Raw genomic sequence first — 27000 nt, forward strand, 5'->3', positions numbered from 1 at the left:
TGTTGAGATCCAGTTTTCTGCTTGGTAGTCCGCTCTCTATACACATTAATAACAGCTGCTCTCGAAAACTTCACAAAAGCAAACGTTTTACAGATACTGGTTCACTTGCCTTCCATTCCTTTTTTGTAGCTATCTAGCCCTCTAGCGGCAACACGATGACGCAATAGCTCATTTTGCATAAAATTGTCAGGTGGTGGTTATAATTTGGCCACTCAGTGTATATATATTATATATATATATATATATATATATATATATATATATATATATATATATATATATATATATATATATATATATATATATATTCGCGCGTTTGCGCACGCGTTAGGATGAGTTTAATTTGGCAAAATAGGAGTGAGAGGAAAGGAGGAGATGTTTACCTTTAACTATTTAACTATAAAGTAAATACCAGAAATGCTCTCATTTTTCCCGCATGTCATCCCTTAGTAAAAAAGAATTTTCTAAAAATGGTCGTTTCAGGATATTAAAGCAAACTGTAGTTAGTTGATTTATCGATTTTAATTAAATTTGTATCCATTGTGAAAGGCGCCATTTGGAGGAGACATCTAATAAATGATTAGAGAAAATCTTTAAGATTTGTAGGCGAATTGGTGAATAAACGATGAGAGGAATCCATAATATTTGTATTAACGAATCATGAAATTTTTAAATTAAAAAAAATATTAAAAATGCACTAAAAAATTGAAAATAAAATTTTTATAAAAAAAATCAAAGGATCAAGTGAAAATTGAAATAACTGTGGAGTTTTATTTAATAAATTGACTGTAGTTATTAAGAAGTATAAAAATTATGTCTCATGTTTCCGAGAAAGTTAAATGCACTGAAGTAAGATGAACTGTAGACAAAATATATATTATTTTTTCACCGGAAACCTTTTTTCTAAATTTTTTTGAAAGAAGGATCCTGGGATGATTAATCTAAAAATTCTTCTGAGTTTTGAAGTTTTTAATAATTTTTTATGCAATAGTTTTCCTTTGTATACGGATTCAGAGACAGCCTGTAAGATGTAAATTATTATGATTCTATTTCTTTATCGAATTCTGTCCTGTTTCTAAATTTTTTCCTGTTTGCATTATATCTAGGATCTACTCTGAAATTTTTGTTGGATTATTGACTTTTTCAAATGTTTTGGAACGAACGAAGCAGCATAAATTTTCTCTTTATTTGAAAGTATATGCACAAGAACAAGCACTAGAAATGCAGCAAAGTATGAAAGTTAGGGTTATTCAGCAAAATATTTGCAATAGCAATATATTTTGAAAGTGGTAAAAAAGAACTTCCAAAGTTACAAGACGCTATTCCGAAATCTGGACTCGCATCGTTCGAATCATTGTAGAAATGAAAAAAAAAAAAAAATCTCAGTAGTGAATACAAAATTCAAATAAACGCCAAGAACATCTGACATAAAGTGTAAAAAATGGAAACAGGAAAAAAGATATCGCCGGTAGCTGACTTGGCGAAACTGATGGTAAAATATGCAATCCTACTGCGAAAGAAGCTTTTACAGCTTCAAAGAGCACTATTGCTGCAGAAAATATGAGCTACTAAATTTCATGTAGAAATACAGAAAGAGCATCGCATTCTTAAATATTAATAATAAAAAAACTAGCTTTTAGGATGTGAAATTCAAAACTGCGAAATTATTAGAAATTATAACTACATGTTTTAAATTTTCAAATAAATACCTTTATACCCAATACGATCTGAATATGATATATATCTTTTTAATTATATTTATTGTATTATAATTGTACACACACATCAATAATGTAAACTAATGACTTTTATAGTAACATAAACTTAATGAAATTAGAAAAATGAAACAGTATAATTCAATAGGTGATATCTGAGAGAAATACGGCCAAGGCCAACACACACACACACACACACACACACACACACACACACACACACACACACACACACACACACACACACACACACACATACATACACACGTATATGGGAGGGGCGTGTGCGTGTGCGTGCGCGCGCACGCATGTGTTTTGAACAATTGCATATTATTTTCAAAAATTTAAATGATTTTTTAGGGAATTTTCTTAAAAAATTAAATTTACCAAATGGCTTCATAATGATTTAAACAGTATCCCAGCGACTCAAATCACATTCTGCTGTAAAAATAAAAGTATCTTTTTATCAATAAATATTTTACAATGTAAAAAAACCAGTATTTTAATGGTAGATATTTTTATATAACATCCGTTTTGGTATACAAAAATATCTATTGGATATTAAAATAGCCAGTTTAAATCTGATTCTAATATAGCTCTTGCCATATATAGTTTTCGTTTCTTTGTTTTTAAATAAATGTTTATCAAAAAACATTTAAAAAAAACATTTCTAAATTCTCATTGTTGCTCTTGAGAAAGGTCATGTGAAGTTTATAAACGGAAATAAATACTTGTAGCCAAATGGCATTGTAGGGTTAAACAGCTTCTTCGTTGTTTAAACGTTAGCTTACATTTTTATCAGAGAAAAGATCTGTTATTTTCAAAACAAAGCGAAAAATGTAACACATCAGAGAATGGTGCTGAATTAGTCCTGTGACATTTCCTGTGGATAAAATATTTGCATCTGCTTTTCATTATGCTCTTTATGATTCTGATGTCCCAAACTAACCTTTTTTTCCCTTTTGTCTTATACGAAGTTTAGAGGAAGCATTGTAATCTTGAAAAAAAATTCGAACTGGAGATTGTGCTGCATTTTCAAGTTTTAGGGCCCCTTGAGTCTGAAAATCACTTTCTTGACATTACGTCCATCTGTCTGTGAAAACGATAACTCAACAGTGCTTTGAACAAGATGGCTGAAATTTTATATATAAAATTACGATCAAATTTTGAACAACATTCATTGGATTGGAAATTGGATACTAAGAAATAAAAAGAGCTACGTAAGTAAAATTCAGTACAGGTTAGTTTAGCGTCTAAATTACAGATTCCTTTCAAATTATACTTTTTAGTATACGTATACTTTTTAGATAGATTCCTATATAGATTTTATTCTAAATATAGATTCCTATCAAATATTACTTTTTAGTATACTTATACTTTTTAGATAGATTCCTATATACATTTGATTTTAAATATATATTCCTATCAAATTTTACTTTCTAGTATACGTATACTTTCTAGATAGATTCCTACGATATAGATTTGATATATAGATACGATATAGATTCCTATATAGATTTGATTTAAACATAAATTCTTATCAAATTTTACTTTTCAGTATACCTATACTTTTTAGATAGATTCCTATATAGATTTGATTTTAAATATAGATTCTTATCAATTTTTACTTTCTAGTATACGTATACTTTTTAGATAGATTCCTATATAGATTTGATTTTAAATATATATTCCTATCAAATTTTACTTTCTAGTATACGTATACTTTCTAGATAGATTCCTACGATATAGATTTGATATATAGATACGATATAGATTCCTATATAGATTTGATTTTAAACATAAATTCTTATCAAATTTTACTTTTTAGTATACCTATACTTTTTAGAAAGACTCCTATATAGATTTTATTTTAAATATAGATTCCTATAAAATTTTACTTTTTAGTATACGTACACTTTTTAGTATATAAGCATTCAGAAAATGAAGAAAGAAGTCTGTCTGTGAACAACGCTTAGAGATAGCTAAAAACATTTTAGTGCTAGACTAAGGAAATTTGGTATACAGAATTAAAATCAAATTTCTAGATTTCTGTCAAATTTTGAACACAATCCGTTCTCGAGAAAACCGTCTGTCTAGTTATTGTAGTAAGAAAGGAAACTACAAAACGAAGAAAACCAGATACCTAGAATTTGGTACACAGGTTCGGTACACAATCGAGCAATTTATCGATATTTAATCTAGCCGGAGGGTGCATTCCAGTATGAAATTGTAAGCACAAATTATACAAATAAAGAAATTATATATACAGGAATAGAGAAGATTTCTTTAATATGTTTCCTTGTTTTGCAGGAAATTAAATGGACTGAGGAACTTTCAATTATTTAATATAAATAGTAATTACTTTGTGAAAAAGAAATTGGCGAAATTATGTCCTAAACAGAATAATCGCGCACTTAACTCTGACGATCTGCCTCAATTCGATAATCTTTGAGAAGATTTATATATGGAATATATTCTATGGAAAGTAATCATACGGATCAAAATCTTTCGAATAGATGGCCTATTCTTTCTATTAAATGTTGAAAAAGATATTCGAATAAAGCGTGACACCTCAACGGAATATCCCTCCAGTAAAACGAAAGCAGCACTCATTTGATGAGACTTTATGATTCTTTCGAGATAGGCATGGGAAATATATAGGGGCAATCATAATCCGCAGTGGGAAATCACATTCCCAAATATCGTCACTAGTCGACGATGTTGAAGCCGAGAACACAAACGTCTTGAGAAAATAAAAGAAGAAATATCTACATGCCGTTGTTAGTTCACACTAGCCAGAATCAAAACAATCTGAACATGCCAGTCAATAATTTTCATTTAAGGTTTTTGTTCCTTGACGGAGTTTTGTTGAGAATTATGTTGCATCGTTTACTGTCTAGGGACGGCTTCTGTGCAAACAAGATCTTAAAATAGGCTGCTCCATACTAATGAAACAGATTCCTCTCTGGTATTTCTGGAATGATTTAGCACTATTTATCAATGATATTGAATACTGACATAAAAAAAGGCACACTAGCAAAAATCGTTAATGTTTGGATATCTTTTATTTTGATGATATTTTCTTTTAATTATATTTTGTGTATTGCTCCATTGTATTTTGTTATTATTTTATATTACGCTACTATATCTGGCAACCAGTTTTATTTCTAAGGCCATTGAATTTGCATCTTTGTGAATGGAAACGTTGTTGTAAAAAGAATTTTGTATCCATGACTGCACTGTGCTGCAGGCATATTTTTCTGTGTCTTTATTTACCTACAGTCCTCGTCAGAAATGTGAAACAAAACTTTTATGTATGCAAAAAAATCTTTTCTTTTAGTACAAAGCGTCTACTTAACCTTTAGCTAGAATAACTCACATAATTAATCTATTTTGTTAATTAACTTTCACTTTTACTATGGGTACTCCGCTGTCCCTAATCTAAATTTGCTTCTACATGAATTAGATACCCTCAATTACAGTATTACATTATCAAATTGGAATCCTTAATAATTATGCTCATTTTACAGATTGTTAATGTCGCATGACACCCATATTGATAAACTATTTGCACTCATTTTACATAGTTTCAATCGTTATCGAGTAATTATTACTAGCATTCATTCTGCGTAGTTTTAATTTCAAAACAGTACCACTCTTGAGTGGTTATTTGCATCCATTTTATATTATTTCAGTATCAAATCTGCCCCATTATTGAGTCGTTATTTATATGCTTTCTAGATTGTTTCAGCTTCAAATTTACACCATTATCGAGTAGTTTCTTACACCTATTCTACATAGTTTGAGTTTCAAATTTACACCATTATCGAGTAGTTTCTTACACCTATTCTACATAGTTTCAGTTTCAAATCCGCATCATTATCGAATCGTTACTTATACACATTCTACCTAATTTCAGTTTCAAATCTGCACTATTATCGAATCGTTATTTTTACCTATCCTAGAAATTTTCAGTTTCAATTCCACAACATTATCGAGAAGTTACTTATACTCATTCTTGATAATTTCGTTTCAAATATGCTCCATTATCGAGTGGTTACTCACACTGATTCTATATAGTTTAAATTTCAGTTCTGCAACATTATCGAGTCGTTTCTTACACCCATTCTACATAGTTTTACTTTCAAATCTGCACCATTATAGAGTAGTTGCCTACACTCATTCAGCATAGTTTAAATTTTAAACTTGCGCCATTATCGAGTTGTTAAATCCATTTTTAATAATTACAGTTCCAAATCTGCACCATTATCAAGAAGTTACTTACACAAACTCTACAAAAATTTCATTTCAAGTCTGTACCATTTTCAAGTGGTTATTCACTATCATTCTACACAATTTTAAATTCAAATCTGTCCATTATCAAATAGTTACTTATACCAATTGTACAATCATTTCAATTTCAAATTTGCACCATTATCGAGTAGTTACACTCATTCTTAAATAATTTCATTTTCAAATCTGCACCATTATCGAGTAAATACTTACACTCATTTGATCCTCGTAACGTCTCGTGTGATCAGCTATATAGTGAACGGATTCCATGGCCCTCTGCAGATCGGGGCAGAAGTGCAACCTGCGGTGCGGCTCCACCATGGGCGTAGGCGTTATGTCCTCTTCCTTCGGGCCATGGATGCGGCATCCACTGTAGTGGGGCAGGTCGTCGTAGCTGGGGCAGCGGCCGCCCCCCACGTAATCCTGTGGCTGTAACTCAGTACCATTACAGGTGCGAACCATCACCTGCAGGAACAAACACATAAGTCAAGTCAGAGGATAAAAAAAATCATTATTAATAGATCTTGTTTTAAGGTTTAAAGAATAAATGTGAAATTTCCCTTTCAATTTTCCTTCTTCTATAATAACATCGTTAGAAGTCATTGGAGTTTACCTTCATTGTATTGAAAGATTCTTGCATTTGACACATTTGGTTCAAAATTTAATACAGTGGTAAAAAAAATAAAGTATATTAAATTTATTTCAGTTTGCCTTGCAATATCATATTATCGTTATGTCGGACACTTTCGTGTGCTCCAGGACAAGTATACAGACAGACGCAGGATCTAACTTCTGTTGTATTTTGCAATCTTTATTCTGACACATTTGGTTCAAAATTTAATACAGTGGTAAAAAAAAGAAAGTATATTAAATTTCTTTCGTTTTTGCCTTGCAATATCATATTATCGTTATGCAGGACACTTTCGTGTGCTCAAGGACAAATATACAGACAGACGCAGGATCTAACTTCTGTTGTATTTTGCAATCTTTATTCTGACACATCTGGTTCAAAATTTGATGTAGTGGTAACAAAAAGAAAGTATATTAAATTTATTTCAGTTTGCCTTGCAATATCATATCGTTATGCCGGACACTTTCGTGTGCTCCAGGACAAGTATACAGACAGACGCAGGATCTAACTTCTGTTGTATTTTGCAATCTTTATTCTGACACATTTGGTTCAAAATTTAATACAGTGGTAAAAAAAAGAAAGTATATTAAATTTCTTTCGTTTTTGCCTTGCAATATCATATTATCGTTATGCAGGACACTTTCGTGTGCTCAAGGACAAATATACAGACAGACGCAGGATCTAACTTCTGTTGTATTTTGCAATCTTTATTCTGACACATCTGGTTCAAAATTTGATGTAGTGGTAACAAAAAGAAAGTATATTAAATTTATTTCAGTTTGCCTTGCAATATCATATCGTTATGCCGGACACTTTCGTGTGCTCCAGGACAAGTATACAGACAGACGCAGGATCTAACTTCTGTTGTATTTTGCAATCTTTATTCTGACACATCTGGTTCAAAATTTGATGTAGTGGTAACAAAAAGAAAGTATATTAAATTTATTTCAGTTTGCCTTGCAATATCATATCGTTATGCCGGACACTTTCGTGTGCTCCAGGACAAGTATACAGACAGACGCAGGATCTAACTTCTGTTGTATTTTGCAATCTTTATTCTGACACATCTGGTTCAAAATTTGATGTAGTGGTAACAAAAAGAAAGTATATTAAATTTATTTCAGTTTGCCTTGCAATATCATATCGTTATGCCGGACACTTTCGTGTGCTCCAGGACAAGTATACAGACAGACGCAGGATCTAACTTCTGTTGTATTTTGCAATCTTTATTCTGACACATCTGGTTCAAAATTTGATGTAGTGGTAACAAAAAGAAAGTATATTAAATTTATTTCAGTTTGCCTTGCAATATCATATTATCGTTATGCCGGACACTTTCGTGTGCTCCAGGAAAAGTATACAGACAGACGCAGGATCTAACTTCTGTTGTATTTTGCAATCTTTATTCTGACACATTTGGTTCAAAATTTAGAACGCTGGTAAAAAAAAGAAAGTATATTAAATTTATTTCAGTTTGCCTGGCAATATCATATTATCGTTATGCGGGACACTTTCGTGTGCTCCAGGACAAGTATACGGACAGACGCAGGATCTAACTTCTGTTGTATTTTGCAATCTTTATTCTGACACATCTGGTTCAAAATTTGATGTAGTGGTAACAAAAGACAGAGCATTAAATTTCTTTCATTTGGCATTGCGATATTATATTATGAGCACACAGAAATATCTGGCGATTCGTGGGCTGAAGGATCTCAATTATATTTCAAATCTGCAATAATGTATAAAGCACACATGTTTATTTTATGGATTAAAAGCTCTGAATTTTCGTCTTCACACACGTATATAGAAAAATAAACAGATATTGGAACAGATTTGAGGCTGAACATTTGATTCACATATATAATTTTGGTGTGAGTACCACAAACCAAATTGCATTTGTCAAGTTCATTGTATTTTGGAGTTCTAGATTTTATAAATACATGGACAAAGCAACTGCCAACTAAATTATGCTTCACACCAAAAATAGTTTGTTCTAAATCCTTATTAAATTTACAACAAAAAAAATAATTTAAAATTTTGATACTGAATTTTATTTTAGTTTCTTTTCCTGTATAAGAAATTTAAAAAAAAATATTTGCATGATTTTTTTTAAAAATAATAATATGAAATAATCAAATTATTATTATAAATATTTATTCATTTTTATTTGCAATTATTTATTATTAATAATAATTATTTTATTTTAATTTCTGATAAACAATTATAAATTATTCGAAACGTGTATCGGTAATATACTGACATTGGAAATAAAGGTTATGCGCTGGGAAGTGACTAAAAAGATACTAGCATTAAAAATTTATTTAAAATAAGCGAATTTTTTCTACACTCAAAAGCGATAATTCATCGTTTGAGCTTCAGAGTACGAGTTAATGCTGGGAGGACAGCATTCTAGCCCTAAAGAGATCATGCATTTATTAGAAAGATGAATATCAATATAAATAGATAATACGGAAAATATGTGTAAATAGAGAGGCGGATTTATATACTTTGCGTCGTTTCCAGGCAATTCAAAATTTGAGGCTATTTCTTTATTACATCATATCCCGTTTCAAAATACTTTTTTAATCACTCAACATATTAATGACTTACTTTAATTTTTTTTTTAATTTTGGTAATTTTCTGAATATATATATATGTATATATATATATATATGTATATATATATATATATATAAGAAAATCAAAAATGTATGCATTATGAAATTCCAATTAAAATTAAAATCTATTTCTGAAAAAGGTATCTACGATAAAAGAGATTAATTCAACTTTAAAATAATTATTCTAATCTAAACTCTAAAATTTTCAAAAAATTAATTTTCTCTCAATTCAATAAGATCATAAGAGTTTGTAATAACAAAATTTCTTATATTGAATCAACAAATAATATCATTAAAAACTTAACTACTATAGAATTTCTCAGAAACTATTGCAATATAAAGTTTTAATAAGAGAAGAGTTGACTTCCTAATAATCTTTGGGCACAACTAAAAATACACTTTCTATTACATATCAACTATCTAAATAGATGGCGCTGAGATCTTACAATTATTTATTACTTTGAAAGACGAAGCATTTTTATGAAGGGGCAGGAAATGGCGCGAAAAACGTGATGTGAGCCTTTTTTGAAGAGATTTTATCTGCTACTGGTATGTTCTTTCATTTTTGTTTCAATAATTGGTTATGAGTGTTCTTTTATGGTTTATATTAAGTAATTATAATTATCGCTTAAATTGGAGTTTGTAATTTATTGTTTTATTTCTGTAAAAAATGATGTATCTCTTAGGCCTCCATTTCAGGGGATTTTCGGGCCAAGAGCGGTCAATATTGTTGGACAAAAGTCAGACCCCTCACAGAAAAGAATCCCTTGTTTGAATCGCTGTCTGAGGGTGACCCTTGAGAAAGTCTTCAAGCTTCTTAATTTCTTCCTCTTTGATTCTATTTTTTTGCGAATATTAACTTTTTATTTTAATAAATTTGTTTATATATATATATATATATATATATATATATATATATATATATATATATATATATATATATATATATATATATATATATATATATATCAGAAAGTAATCAGAAATATAATGAAATTCTTAAAAGATTAACCATAATTTCCTATTATGGATAATTTATAAATAAAAACAATAAATTTTTATGATATGTTTCATTTCAAATTAATATTAGATTTTTTTTTGTAGTGAAGCATACCAATAACTGCAATTATAGTTATGTATCAAATTTTTGTTTCAACTGGTTGGGAAACAATGCGGTTAAAATACAAATTCACCTTTCTTCAGGGAGTATGCGAACAAGTTTCAGGAGACCACTGGTCACTTTTTCTAGCAATGATTAATGTCAATAAAAAGAGTCAATGGTAAAAACACAGAGCAATCTTCTGATATTTCAGAAAAAGGAATTGGCTCCAAATATTACTCAACTCAACTTCTAACTTCTCAAAAGACTTGTCTGATTTAAAGGTATAGTACTCATATTTCGAACAACATGACAGAATCAAAATGCCCAACAAAAGTTTAGCACAAAACATTTCTTGAAAGAGATAAGCATAAAGAGAAATATGTCTTAAGAAATAAAATGTATGGCCAATCACAGAGATAGGAACTATAAGATTTATTTGTCATTCGACCCACAAAACTCGAAATATGCGTAGAGATTTATCAAACGGATAACAATAAATGACGCATCATTCCCCCGGATGGAGCATATTGAATGACGATTGCTTTTCAAGGCATCGGAGGGAACTAAAAGGAAGAAGGTATAGTGAATTGGGCTAGTTGAAGTGATGGTGAAAATGTGTGTGAAGAAGTCCCATCTTTTATTCTATTAACCAAAAAAAATATTTCTTTATCGAAATTAAAATGCTTTTTATTTTAACAGTAACAAAGATATGGTATTGTAATCAAACAAAGATATGGTATTGTAATCAAACAAAGATATGGTATCAGTAATTGTAAACTCGTGTCCTAAATAAAGAGACACGTGAAAATTTGTGACAGGATTATAGAAAATGATAAATGAGAATTCGCAAAAGAAAAGAAAGAAGAGCAAATAAGAATTCGTGAAAGAAAAAGGAAAGGCAAATGATAATTCATGAATGAAAAGAACGAAAAGCAAAATATAATTTTTAAACAAGAAAAAAACGAACTTAAATGAAAATTTGTGCCAGGAAATAAAGGAAAGTAAATGCAAAGGAATCAATGAGGTCTTTTTTTGTCTTGAAAAATAAAAAGATGCATTCATAGCTGATATTATTTCAACTTGAGCTATTAAATATGAACTGATGCTATTCAGTTCTAGCGACATATTAGTATTATTATTTCTGAAAGTATTAATACATGACTAGCCTATAAAACTGCACATACTATACTTGCAGGATTTTGTTTGCATTTATCGAGGCAATAAACCCATCAGTGGAAAAGTATTTTAATGAAACTCAGAAACATACTCTTCTCTTTTTATTTTCTTTAATCAAATAAAAGCTGCAAGGGGGAAATATAAAAGCTATCGCTATACTATCGACAAAACCACCAATTCATAACTCTCGCAAAAATGGTTCGATAATAACTTACACAAAAGGGAATAAAAATTTTTAATCAAGTGATGAGGCTTATGCCGTTGCCATCGTAAAAAAATTAATAAAAATTATGGCCTTCAGAAACAAAAATTAAAATCAAAGGAAGCGATGAAAGAGGAATGAAAAAAAGAAGGAAGAAATAAGAAAGGTATAAGAAAGAAATAAGAAGACGTGCATAGAAAAAGACCGAATGAGAAAAGTTTTAAATATAAAAATTTAAGTATTTTTGATAAGTTTTGGAAGAAAAAGAAAAAGAAAATCCTTGTGCTCCAACCGAACATACTTTAATTAAATAATAAGTTGCTCTGCGAATAATCCCCAATAATGAATTTTCTTTTTCTCAGCGCAATTCATTCAATGTAATTAATAACCTGCAAGAGTAATTTTTATTTCAAACAAATACCGCGTAATAGCGTAAGTAATTAATATATTTTCTCTCTGCGGGAAAAAAAAATGTTAAGAAATTGTTGGAGATTTTCAAGAATAAATTTTTATCAATAGGGTTCTTTTTTATATTTTTTCGCTCTATTAATTCTTTCTTCGAGGTGATGTAATATGTTTTTGATAACATTAAAAAGCAGCAACAAGTGGGTTAGATCTAGAAGATATGCCGAAGTTTTCAGGAGTTGAAAAAAATATGCCCTTTTTTAAACAACATCAATATTAGCAAAAAAATTAATAAAAAGGGAAGATCAGCGTTCATGGAAGATCCCTAAACATATTTTTAAATTCGCTTTGATAAAAAAAATAACTTTATGAAATTTAATTTTTATTAGTGCACTCAAAAGAAAAATAATCTAATTTGAATTATTTTTAATTTATGGTTTATAATTCAAAATTCATTCATTTGATTTTTATGGAATCTTGTAATCAATCTTTTCTCAAATTCTTCAATAGAGCGCCCCACTGGTGTGGAATCGAAATTAAATGGTATGGAATCCAAATTGTGTAAGGCAGTAGTGATTCAGTGCAGTTTTGTTATATTCACATCCCTTTTTAAAGCAGTACTATACCTATTTTGGTATGGAACTCGTGATTTTGTATCGAGGTCAGATGACGAGGGCGACACTTGAGCTGGTTTCCTCCTCTCCAAACTTTCACCCCATACCAATGGATAGGGTTTAATCTCGATGGATTTAACGTACACCAGGCACTCTTATACCTCAATTTTTTGATGCAATCTGTTTCAGGTTATCGAATCTGACACCCTCCAATTTCAAAGCCGAAATCTTACCACCCTGCCCCATCGAAGTCAGTAAGAAATATAATACAAAATTTCATCTTTAGAAATACGAAACTAGTAAGTTAAATTTGTATATGTAAGAAGAATTTCAGTGGTTTTTCTGTTGTTTTCATGCTCTTACTTTTCTTCGATTTCATTTTTGTAGAAAAAGTATATTTAATTTCTTAAAAATCTTTCCAAGAACATATGCCAAATAACTTAACTGTAATAATAACTAACTGCTCAATTTAGTTTAGGACATAGCTTTGGATGTTAAGATTTTGCAGCAATTTTAATTAAATTTGGAGCATTATAATTCGAAACATATAATGAAGATCATATCTGAGGTGGCTTTCTACTTTCCAGGCTTTACACCACTTAGAACGATTTTTAAGCGGATGTAAAAAGCATTTGCTCGTTCGATATGGCGAATCATTATTGACATTGAGCCTCAAGCTGAAAAGATTGGGAAGAAAGAATCGGAAGTAAAAGATAACCCCGTTTTCCTATCTGAAATAAACTTTTATACAAGCATAGGGTTCATGATTGCTCCAGATAATATTTTATAGAAAGCACTTGAATGCAATGAGATACTCAGGAGCAAAAAATTTATGACAAGGCTGTGAATCTTGATTTTACTTGAGATAAATATATTGTTGCATTAAATGATGAAACTACACATTTGCTGTATGTTGGGAAATAGGATTAAGTGATTGCTCACTTTTGCTGTAAAAACGACTGCGTCATATGTCAGAAAATCCTTTTTATTACAACTTGAAGTAAGTTATTAAAATAAAAAAAAATAACATTATTCATTCCTTCTTCCTCCACTGCTACTACTGCTTCACATAAAAGTTTACACTCTGTTTATATATAATTAATGACAAGTGGTTAAACCTGATTAGTCATGATATCACAGTCAATTCTTATTGGCCATGAATCACAGCTATAAAGTTTACATACTATGAAATATAAACAAACAGTGCATCTAATGAGATGAATTGAACAAAAAACGATTTTAAATCATGAAAATTTTTAAGCAGATAACAAAAAAGAACCAAAAGTAAAAAAGTCAAAACTTAGTTAATAAATGTAACAAAGAAATTGTTTAGTTAACTTGGCAACTCCAGTGTTATTTTGAAAGAGATATTACAATTTTTATCTATGGCCAGATGATGAGGGGGATACTCGAGATATCACCCATTTTACCAAAGTTCTGTGTCACTTTATCTGGAGGATATTTTATACTCGATATCACATTAAAAGTGCAAGAGTTCCTAGATGTGATGAAACTTTGGTGAAAGAGGGTTTCGAACTGGAGACTATCGTTCCAAGCCTTGAGACGTGATTACCAGACGATTACAGAAATATGAATTCTTTATATATTTTGTAAATCTTTACCGTTTACAAAAAATATATATATAAAAAAGCAACAGTATCAATGGATGCTTGAATATTCAGCGAATATCGCATCTAAAAATAAAATTGTATCTGTTTCCACTCTTGTTTGCGTTTGCAACCATATGTTCTATGCAAAATATTCTTTCCTCTTAAGGTTCGAAGAGCCATTTTTTACTTTCTCGTATGTGAAGTATACACAGAGAAAGTATTGCAGTCGTCAAAAAAATTCAACCTTTAGATTTTGACGAATCTCCACTTTTCAGACCGCTCAGAATCCCAACGATTTCGAAACAACCACACAATTTTGGAATTATGTTTGGATATTTGTCTGAAAGCTCGATAAAATAACAGCGCTTTAAAGTAGAGGAAGAAAATCTAATGTTCAATATTTACACCAAATTTTTAGAATTGGGATTTTTAATTTATAAACGAAACCCATTCCCAGAAAGTTTTTTAGTCCCTATTATTTCAAGTGATCCCGATAAATACAAAACTCAAAAAGCAATAACATTTTCTAGACATTTTAATATTTACAGTATAGATAGGCATTGAAATTTGAATAAAATCTATGCAATGATTGACCACCTGTTGTTTTGTACCTTCACCTGTTTTCGGATGAGATAACTTCAAAAAGCAGAAAGTTGGATACATGAAATTTGGTGATTAATCTTGTTCTTATATCCATTGTTTTGTGCAAAATTTTAATTTCAATATGTCTGAAAAATTCCGTCCAAAATACACACTGGTTTGTTTCTAAATTATATTATAAGGCAAAAAACACTCATGTGTAGGGCGGTACTATGTTGCAGCATTAACCAATTTATCCTCAAACTCATTAAATTTATGCATCAACTGCTGAAAAATAAAAATTCTTCCACTACAGGGTTAATGGAAATAACCCATTGTTTATTTAACCCTTGATATACGAAAATTTACTAAACTTCATATTGAGATTATACAATTTATTTAATATAATTATTATTTTAGTTCCCATAATAATCTATAATTATTTTAGAAAATGATTCGTTTTTAAGTGAATTTTGCATTTTAATTGCTTACTACTGTTCACTTAATTGCAAAATTAAAATTCAGCAATTTAATGTGTGATTCAGACTTGTCATTGTTTTTCGACGGGTTTATTCTAAATTGGGGAAGTGAGAGACCGCTAAGGATAGACTTTCGGTTACCCCTATTCTATTTATAGCTCAATCGAATGGATTGACCTTGTCGATTCTTGTTTCGTGCCCTTCACTAAACATGCACTTTTTCAACCGGTTTCAGCGGATGCTTTCCTAAATATTTCAGCTATTTCTTATCTCGACGTCTGCGAGACCGCACCTCCCATTTAGTGTTCCAGTATTATACAAGGATTAGCAGAAGGCTCTAAAACTTGGTTCTCGAAATATTACCCAACCTACTGATCCTCGTTATGAAACAGAGTTTCAGAGAGTTTTAAATGAAGCAGGAAGTGATTTGAGTGATGTGGATAACTGTACAGAAGATTTTTCCGATAAAAGTTCGCATTCGACTAATTCTAATATGTGTGTTCAAATATAATTAACTTTTCTATTCATAATGTATTTTGAAAAATTTCTAAAATATATTAAAATTTCTTAATTATATTAAAACATATCTAAAATTTATTATATATAAAGAAGAAATCTCTACAGAGTTTACAGACTGATTTTTAGACTAGAATTTACCAGTCAGTGTGTTAAAATGCCCTCGAGAAGCATGCTACGAATGTTTCTGTGTAGAAATGATACCGATAAAAAAGGTCAATTTTACCCATTAGCAATTTTTTTATTTATTTTTCATATAATTGTTGAATTTTTCATTAAATTGTTTTCCCTATATCTTTGTATGCTGGAAAAATAAATGTGATTTAACAAGTAAAAAGTAATATGATTTTTCAAGAGCATTATTTGTTGTAACATGTAATGTGAGAAGCAAATGTATTTTCAAACGCAATTACTTTTTTCAATAATAATATCTTTTGAAAAATTATCTAAAACATATTATATATCAAGAAAATTATCTGCAGAATATATTGGCTGATTTTGATACTAATACTTTCATTGGGAAATTTAGTTTGTGAATAAAGAAAAGGCGGTCTCGTAGTACCGCACTTCCCCAGTTAAGTTCTAAATTTTCACCTCCTCAGTTCAGTCAGGGTTAAGGTAGTTTCAAAATGTGCAAACATCAGGAATTCCATACGAATCATTCGTTTTATTAAAATAAATCCTATAAACTACTGTTATCTTGGTAAATTCATTCAACTGAATAAACTGCAAACCGAGGGATCATTTCGGAGTACCGTATTCATGGCGAGACATGTGGAGGATATTATGTCAGATATACCAGCAGTGGACTTAAAGGATATTTTTGACTAAAGTTTAAGGGTGGGCTTTTCCGATTCACAAGAATAACTTACTTGTTAACATTTCAGTCAAATAAATGTCGCATCAAAGATATAATGTATTTTGTGGTCAGCATTTTGACCATAATACTCCAAACAAGGCTTTAAATTTGCATTTGTCTGAAATGGAATAAATTCTATTTGACGAGAAGCAAAGGCAGCTTAAGGGGTTTTGAATATGATCAAATAACGATGGCATTGGCTTTGTCCGATAATGCTTTCTGCCATTGAAATGAAAGGTCATTGCTTGCTTTTCTAAGCCGGAAGTATGTCAATTTTCGAATTTAATTTAACAATTCTGATTTACTATTGCCTCTTATTAATGTTACTACTTTTCATTCTGTAAGGAAAGCAGTAGGTTGCAAAGTATGTTTTATTAAATTCTTCATTAAATTTTATTTTTTACCTACTGTAATTTAATTTTAATTAAGCATATGTACGATATAGCAATAAATGACTTTATTAATTCGTTGCTTTAAAATCACACAGTGTTATGACCTTATATAATACATTTTAATGTAATTTAACTTGTTTTATGCTAGCAATGGTAACATTTCATAAAAGATTTATCACTCATTTTTTTTCATAAATTAGAGTCCAAAACTTTGAACAGTTCCGTACTCTCGATAAAAATAACACGATAATAAGTTTTTAAATGAGATTCTTTTCTTAAAACTGTTCGAAATTTTTCATACGCTGGAAACATATGCATGTGCAGACACACTTTGCCCAGAATTCGATACTATTTGAAATCATCCTGCTAATCTGCGTTTTCAGTAACAAATTAAAACATTGAGCATACTTTCGACTGTGAAAAACGCCACTGAGAGTAATAATTAACCACTTAATTAATTTTTTTTATTATCTAATAAGATGACACCTTCTATTTTAGGAATATTTTCTTATTTTGATTCAAATGGGAGTAATTTTAATATTGAATTATATTCGTTAAGAATGGTTTATTTTTTGATTACAACTATCAAAATTCGATAAACCGATGCACATATGGCACTCGAGCAAAGCAGTTAAGCAGTTAACAAACCGCAAATTTAGTAAATATATATATATATATATATGTGTGTGTGTGTGTAATGATATTTTAAACTCTTAATTTAGACCATAGTAAAATATTCTCTTATTTCGTGATCCAATTCCACTTTCAGTTTAATTAATTCCTCTGCAAAAACTAATGCGCCATCAGAACTACGTTTCAAATATAAGTGAAACTTCTGTACCCTTGAAAAGGTGTCAAAGGTCACCATATTGGCGCGTGGCCAGAAATCCTATGTTGTCCCTTTTTGCCTTCTGTTTTTGTGCTGCGCTGTGCCTTTTTGTAAATAATCATGTTTGTCTCCCGGGAAAGAAGAGAGAGAATAAAACGAAAATAAAAATACCAAGTCTCTTCACTGCTTCAAACCTGCACTCTACTTAAACCAAAAATAATATTAAATATATATATATATGTTTGTGTGTGTGAGTGTGTGTGTTACGGCCAAAACCCGAAGTTCGGCCATTTCGCAAATTGGCTGACCCATTCGCGTATTGGCCAAAAGGTTTGTCCGAAGTACTTGCAATTAATATTGTATATTCTACTTTGGCTGGCCAAAACCCGATGTAATAATGGTAGATTGACCGGTAGGCGGCACATTAAACAGAATACTTAAAAATAAGAAAAATGTACTCATTCTTGAGTACTTCATGCTGTTATAATAGCTCCGAGTACAATAGACTTAAATTTGAGAAATGTATGAACTCACTTTTTTAATACTTACAGAGATTCGAATATGTGTATGAGTTTTTTTTTTTTTTCAAATCTGCTGAAATTATGCAAACCTAAATTTCCAAAACGAAATCTCGTCTGACATGATTGGACCCAGAGGAATTTGAACATAGACAGTTCAATCTGCAGTCCAATGAGCTGCCAACTAGGCTAACTCGCACAAGCGAGGTATCTCCCAAGAAATGTTTTAAGGTTGATCGTCAACCTTTTTCTGCTCCATAGACCTAATGTTAAATTTTCCTGATTACATTCTCTTCAGAAATTTCGATTCATAAAATACGGACTTTTTTACAAGGGAAAAAATAATATTAAGAGAAAATTAAAATGAATATAATGAATTTATGTAAAAAATATATTGTAGGTGAGATTCGACAGATGGCGTCAGCAAAGAAATGTCTTTAAATAATATTAACAACAAAACTATTTTTCCTTCATATCTGTTTTAATTAGCCCTTATATTCGCTATTTACCTTTACAAAAAAAATCATATATTTTAAAGTGATATTTCTAGAGGCAATGTGATCTGGGATCTTTAACATTAAGTTAACTATGGAGCAATAAAGACTAAGGATAACCTTTAAAAGTAGTTGAAAAATTGAGTACTCAATTTGCCTTTGTATTCATACACGATACGCAACGCATTTCTTGAAGATACATTTCCTCATTTTGAAGGGCGCAAATCATCTTCTTCACGCTATCACGTTGTTACAGCATATAAGTTTACTGAATAATTTCTGTTATGCTTTAATATGAGAACAGAATAACGCGAGATATTATTTTTATATATTACAAGCTTATTTTTAACTGAGAGGTGTCACTTATATTTGAACTCGTTTCTGAAACAATTATACTTAAAAAAAACAGTACACAGAGTTACTCATTTTTAACAGTGTATAAAACCATCTGCTCTTGATTTCTTTATTCCTACTTTGGCCGATTGTCCCAAACCACTTCGCGAATTGGCCGGCCAAAGCCAGAAATCAAGAAAAGATCGGACATTGACCGGTAAGTTTACAGCAACGTTGGCCAAAACGCGAATTGGCCGATTTCGGACATTGGCCGTAACACATACATATATATGTATGATTTTCCATTAGGTTTATTATTTGTTTACATAGGAAAAATATTCTTAAAGAAATGTTTGATTCAATTTTAATTAAACGAATTGAAATTAAATTATTCAAATTGAAATGACAGAGATTCTGTGTTTCAAAAACAAAATATAAGAAATAAAAAAAAATACTTGTAATTATTCTTAACAAACAAAATAGTTCTCTATTAAAAATAACGTGGAAGAAAAGCAGAATGAAGATAAGAAGAATAGATAATATATGTTACCTTTCATTTCATATTCTTTTCTTCAATCTATTGTGCGTACATCTTTATTCGTTTTGTATTTTGATTTATGAATGTTGCAAAAATTGGAGTGGATTTATACGGTGTATAACAACATTGAGGTAATAAAATTTGTCCGTATAAAAGGGCATACGCAGAAATGATTTTTAAATCATATGTTTTTATATGGTTTTTGTCCAAATTTGATAAAATTTAGTATAAATAATTTTTAAAAAGTAGCTCACCATTAAACTTTCAGAGACCAAGAGTTAATTAGAAATTAAACAAATACTTGGTATTTTTTTAAATTACATCTTTAAAAATATTATTTTAGTTTTGAAACTATCTTATGATTTAAAAAATTACATTTTTAATAATACTAATTTTATTTTTCTACAGTTTTTTTCTTATTTTAACACATTCTTTAAATTTAATTTCATGCATAATCTGCAAATTTTTTTTTTATTGTTTTGATGGAACTTCATTTTATTGTTCAATCAAACCAGTCAATTTTTAATTAATTAAAAGATTTTTTATTTATGGCAGTTTTTATTAATGGTTAATGGAACATATATCTATCTATATCTCTTTATATTTTGTAGTATTTCGCTTTTTAATGCGCACACGTAACAACGTTTAAAAGGTAGCTTCCAATAAATTTATATTTTTCAATCTTATCGAATAATAAAGAGAAATTTTAAAGAAATACATTCCATATAAATAGCCAGTAAATTCTATATTCAGGGCAAACAATCTGATCAAGAAAGGCGGCCAATATTTAATGAAATTAAGTTAATTTAACTAAATTATTTTTAGTGAGCTAATTATTTATCATCGAAGAGCTAAATTCGAAGATTGGATCTGTTCCAAATAATCCAGAAAGTACTGCCATTTAATCATAGCATATTCACTCTAAATCTTATTTTCGAAATGTGTAATTAGAAAAAGCGGAAATTGTATCCCAAATTTTTTTCTCTAATAAGTGACTCTCTAATAAATTTGTCATGCCATAGAACGCCTTACATGGCAATGGCATACAATAGTTGCGAAATATGAACTTTTGGTGTGAATTTAGCATTTTTATTGAATTTATAATGCCATCATTGTTCTGTTATTTAGCAATTAATCCATGGAATGTTTTAATAGTATTCAAAAATCGAATTCTTGTTTTAGACCAGTTTTTCTCTACTGATTGGAACAAACATTTGACACAAAACTGCACTTGAAGTCATAAATTCCCATACCAAATTTGATGTTGTTACAAATCTATAATGTTGCTTCCCAGCATGATTCGATCGATCACTGGAAAGATCATTTTACGATCAGCCCTGTTGGATGCTGATCGGATGCCGAATCAGTAATCTCAGGGCTTGGCGACAAACTTGGCGATCATTTGCCGAAAAAATAGATATTATTGGAAACTTGGCGATTCAGCCAATAGGAACCGAGATATGCCTGATTTTTCCAGAACCTTCTCCACCCACCACCCAAGAACTATAATAGGTCGGTAGTCTCAAGCAGCAGTGAGACGTAGGTGTGAAACGAGTTGTAATCGTGTAAAATCTGGGGCGAATAGGGGATCAGTTTAGGGAAGAGAAAGCGTTATGTACAGCTCAAGCGATTGTTGAATTGAGCTGTGTGCCGAGTGCTGGAATTTATTGTAGAAGCTGCATCGAGTCGTGTGTGGAGTAGCCAGTCGTGTAGTATTGAGTCGGCAGTTGGATACAGCTATACCGAGGAGACAGTGGAGAATTGCAGACGTTTGATGAGATCGTAGAGCGACGCTACGCAGATTCCTTCTTTCTACTGAATTCTCTCTATCCACTTTGTGTGCTGTGGTTGTTTTTATTACCGATTACTACTTGTGGGTTACTGTTTGTTGCAGTTTGCTGCTATGTGTTTCCTGTGTTCGGCTCGATTGTATATTTGTCGCCTTCGTATTAATAAAAGTAATAAAGGACTATTTATTTCATTGACCAACAAATCGGAAAAAAGTAAGCCGGAACTTCTGTAACAATATATTTAAGTCAATGAGTTTTTAGATTGTTGCGTTTACATGTTTCTGAAAGTACAGAACAACAGACAGTTAACCATTCATTGAATTGAGCTCAAAATTTGACAGGTGTCTTCACTATATATGTTAAATCTGTGTACTGAATTTTATCTATTTAGCTCACTTTATTTTGTAATAATCGTATTAACTTATATTCGAGCAGCCTGACAGACCGCTTTCCTCAGAACAAATTTTACACAAAATTCGTCAGAAATCTGCAAATTTCTTGTAAAGATTATACACCACATTTCATTCGTCTTACTCAAAGCTTTTATGGATTATTTTTATCACAGACAGACAGATCGGCACTTTTCAAAAATGTGTCAAGGATGTCCAAATTGAGGGATGTTTATAACATAGTGAGTCGTAGAAAATCTCGAGTTCGATATTTCTTGAAGATTATTATACTTGCTCTATACTACATAAATGAGAAAGTACAAAAAAGAATGAAAATTTTTTCGCTTAAGTTTAAAGCAAATTTTCCGAGCATATAAGAATAGTTTTTTTTCAAAGCGTATAGCTTTTTAATGAATGATTTTTTTTTTCTCTTTTCTATCTAAAATATTTCATTTTCATGCGAAATCTTCGAATTTTCTTTATTGAAGTGAAGAACTTCCGCAAATTATTTGAAGTTAATGCATAACTTTTGGCAAGAAACTTCGCTTAACGATTCAGCGGTCAAACACTTATACGATAAGCTCCCCCCAAGTTATTCTAGAATGATAAATGATTCGTTTAGTGAGCCAAGTTATGGTACTCATTTGCAGCTTTCATCCGCTATCTCGAAATCGCAATTACAGATAAACTAGGCTAATATTTATCATCTATCACACACTCATTGGGATAAATGAGTGCTGTACTGGGGTCATTACTCATCATTTGCTCGATTGCAGAATATTCACTCAAAGTTACCCATCGTTTAAAGCATTTCTTGAAGAAAATAGGAAAAAAAAATGATAAGAAGCACGAATCCCATTTTGAATGAAGGAAGAAATTGCAGTTTGCTTAAATTGCAGTTCTCGATCGATTTAAAGTTGTATATTTATTGCACAGCAAACATTTATTTACTGATGCCTTTTTAAGGTGCTCACAAATTCCATAATTTCAAAAATGTAAATGATGAGATATGATCAAATATGGCATATGTATTCAGAAGATAATGTTTTGAATAAATATCTGAAAATCATTATTGCCCATGAAAAGGTACGTTTTTGATGAAAAAGAATGTTTTAATTAAATATCTGAAAATTTCTATTATCCATAAAAAGGTATATTTTTGATGAAAGATAATGTTTTAATTAAATATCTGAAAATTACTATTATCCTTAAAAAATCACATTTTTGATGAAATAGAATGTTTTAAATAAATATCTGAAAATTATTATTATCCTTAAAAAGATACATTTTTGATGAAATAGAATGTTTTAAATAAATATCTGAAAATTATTATTATCCTTAAAAAGATACATTTTTGATGAAATGGAATGTTTTAAATAAATATCTGAAAATTACTATTATCCTTAAAAATATACATTTTTGATGAAATAGAATGCTTTTAATTAAATATCTGAAAATTACTATTATCCATAAAAAGGTATATTTTTGATGAAAGAGAATGTTTTAAATAAAATCTGAAAATTACTATTATCCTTAAAAAATCATATTTTTGATGAAAGAGAATGTTTTAAATAAAATCTGAAAATTACTATTATCCTTAAAAAATCACATTTTTGATGAAATAGAATGTTTTAAATAAATATCTGAAAATTATTATTATCCTTAAAAAGATACATTTTTGATGAAATGGAATGTTTTAAATAAATATCTGAAAATTACTATTATCCATAAAAAGGTACATTTTTGATGAAAGATAATGTTTTAAATGAACATTGTTATTATCCATAAAAAAAATACATTTTTGATGGAAAAGGAATGTTTTAAATAAGTTTCTGAAAATTACTTTGCAATTAAAATGATACATTTTTGATGAAAGAGAAAGTTTTAAATAAATATCTGAAAATCATTATTACCCATGAAAAGGTACAGTTTTGATGAAAAAGATTGTTTTAAATAAAGATCTGGAAATCGCTATTCAACACTAAAGATGCTTTATGTATTACGGCGATAAATTCATCAAAATCGTATATCTAACAAAGTTATGGGACATTAATGGCTTCAAAAGCGTTGTTAACGTTATGGCATAATCTACGTTATGAGACAAGGAACCTGGAAGTAAATTGACTACCGTCTAGATAAACTTCCTGCAACTGTCGTTATCTAGACAAAGGTGTATTGATTTAGGGGGGGAATTAAACGACAAAATTTACGCATCTTGTATAATAATTTCTACATATCCGTTAGTTCCTTATTTCATTAAGAAAATGTTGAAAATATAAAGACACTTTGTACATATTGCATACTTTAGGTCTGAATATTTACAAACGTTATTTGTACATGAGTTTTGATGTGAATATGTGATTATTTACAAATATATGCACTATCTATTTTATTACTTTAAACGATATATATATATATATATATATATATATATATATATATATATATAAATTTCGTGAATATCGAAAATGGCTCTAACAATTCAGAGCCATTTTTATATATATAGGTGTCTTTCTTGAAAAACGAGATTTCACACACACACACACACACACACACACACACACACACACACACACACACACACACACACACACACAATTTTTTTTAAACTAAATACTGATATGTGACTATATATAAGACCTACATAAGCATATCAGGGATGGAGTAATGGTGAAGACTTCGGACTCCCGTGCGTTTTTCTCATGTTCGAATCCGCATTTTCCTCGCCTTTGATTACAATTCAATTAGATTTCGCTTATAAGTTTAAACGAGCCATGGGACAGGATTTTATTTGCGATTTAAAAAAAATAAAATAGAGCAAAAAATCTGCCGAACGTTGCTCTGTCTCCCAGGTACTGAAGAATAAAAGCACTGAAATGTGACTCATGCATGCGCATTATCTCAATCTTCAATCATTTGACTCATCCACAATGTTGCCACATGATTAAAAATAATAAGAATATGAACAATCAATTATCATTCTACAAAAGAAAATATATATCGAATTTATCACTAATTTATTTCTTCTGATAGTAATTATTTATAAATTTCCATTTTTTTTAAATTATCCATCCTTACTTTTGATGTGAATACGTAATAAATTTCTTCTTATTCCGACGATGACATCTGTATTAAATGAAACAGAGCAGATTTCTTAATTTCAACCCACACTGTCTTTGTATCGCAAAATTCAAAAGATATTTACAAAAGTTAAGTGGATAAATAAATAAATAAAAAGAAAAGAAACAAAGCATCCAATGGGTGCATAGATTTAATGACATTTCTGAATTAAGGTTTATTTAAAAAAAATGTAAATTCAATCAAACTTTTGAGATCTTAGCAATTAAAACATGTTTGCAATATATTCGAAGAAATAAAGATGGGATACATATTTTCAGTCAAATATAATCAAGCAAAATAGATCTTGAGGTTGGATTATTCTGAAAAAAAAAATTATGATTCAAGTCTAAGTCGAATTACACATTAGGAAAACAAATTTCATGTTAGATCTCAAACGAAGGAAAGACTCATTCAAAACCCAAATGGCTAAGGAATCCCCAGCCAGTAAATCACAATGACGTCAATGAAGAATGCATGAAAATCCTTAAAACTCCAGGGAAGAATTTCACAGTGGCAGCAAAATCGAGACAATCTCTTGAATTGGATTGCACCCATTGATTTGCACTCCGCTGCGTTTCCTTTGAGCCTATTAAGCGAAATCTTCAAAGCCTTCTCCAGACGAACGAACTCTGAGTGCCCTGGCCAGCAATCCAATTAACAATTCAGTTCATTTGACCAAAAATCCATTTAGAGGTGTTTTATTTTCTGGACAAAAGTTGCGAGCTAAGTCTATTTTTAAACCCTGCACGGAGCGAAATCTTTTGATAGGGAAATGTTTGTGTGAATTTCAGACAAAAGAAGAGACTTAATCGCAGACGGGAATAATATTCGGAGATACTGTTTGGTTTTGAAAGGAATATTTAGTCATAAAACTTGATGACTTTTCTAAAGTAGAGTGAGAAAAGATCTGTGTGTAATATTTTGATTCAATGTATTACCATTGTAGATTTTCAATCTTTTCGTTAAACATCTTTAGCTCAGAGAAAATTTTGGAAATCTGCTCTTTGTAAGAATTCAAGTCTTCAGAGAAAATTTCTCTTTGGAAAATAAACAGCAGCAATCATTGCTCTACTCTTGAATTTTGTAACATCTGTAGTACAGATCGTTTGTATTATGCTTCGTCATATAGCGAAGAAAATGTGCATTTCTGAAATTCACATATTATCATAGAACAAATTTTGCTTCTCATCTCATTATAAGTTCCCAATAGTATACGTATAAATAGATTTTTTCCACTCTAATCACCTCTAATTATGCTTCACATTTCATTATAAATTCACAGTATTATTCCTATATACAGATTATCGACTCTAATCATCTCTAATCTTGACTGACGTTTCATTAAAAATTCACAGTATTATTTTTACATATAGATTGTCCACTCTAATTACCTCTAATTATGCTTCACATTTCATTATAAATTGACAGTAATATTCCTATATACAAATTATCGACTCTAATCATCTCTAATTTTGACTGACGTTTCATTAAAAATTCACTGTATTATTTTTACATATTGATTGTCCACTCTAATCGTCTCTAATTTTGGCTCACGTTTCCTTAAAAATTCACAGATTTTTTAATATATATAGATTATCCATTTTATTTTCAATTTTGTTTTTATATTTCATTATAAATTCACAGTAATATTGTCATGCATAGATTATCCACTCTAATCATTTCTAATTTTGCTTCAGATTTCATTAAAAATTCAGAATATTATTCTTATAGATTGTCCACTCTAATTAATTACTTGTAATTTTGTTTTCACATTTTATTATAAATTCATAGTATTATA

The 27000-nt window shown here is 30.0% G+C and overlaps 1 protein-coding gene across 2 annotated transcripts in view; it reads right to left on the reverse strand.

Moving 5' to 3' along the window:
* LOC129987958 (acetylcholine receptor subunit alpha-like) overlaps positions 1-27000 on the reverse strand; it is a 326242-nt gene that overhangs the window by 19032 nt on the left and 280210 nt on the right. For both annotated transcript variants that reach the window (XM_056095981.1, XM_056095980.1), the window contains exon 8: positions 6222-6473. In XM_056095981.1, the coding sequence (XP_055951956.1) occupies positions 6222-6473 (252 nt within the window). The remainder of the gene's footprint in view (positions 1-6221; positions 6474-27000) is intronic.

The sequence above is a fragment of the Argiope bruennichi genome, chromosome 10 (genome assembly GCF_947563725.1).
Source record: "Argiope bruennichi chromosome 10, qqArgBrue1.1, whole genome shotgun sequence".
NCBI lineage: Eukaryota > Metazoa > Arthropoda > Arachnida > Araneae > Araneidae > Argiope > Argiope bruennichi.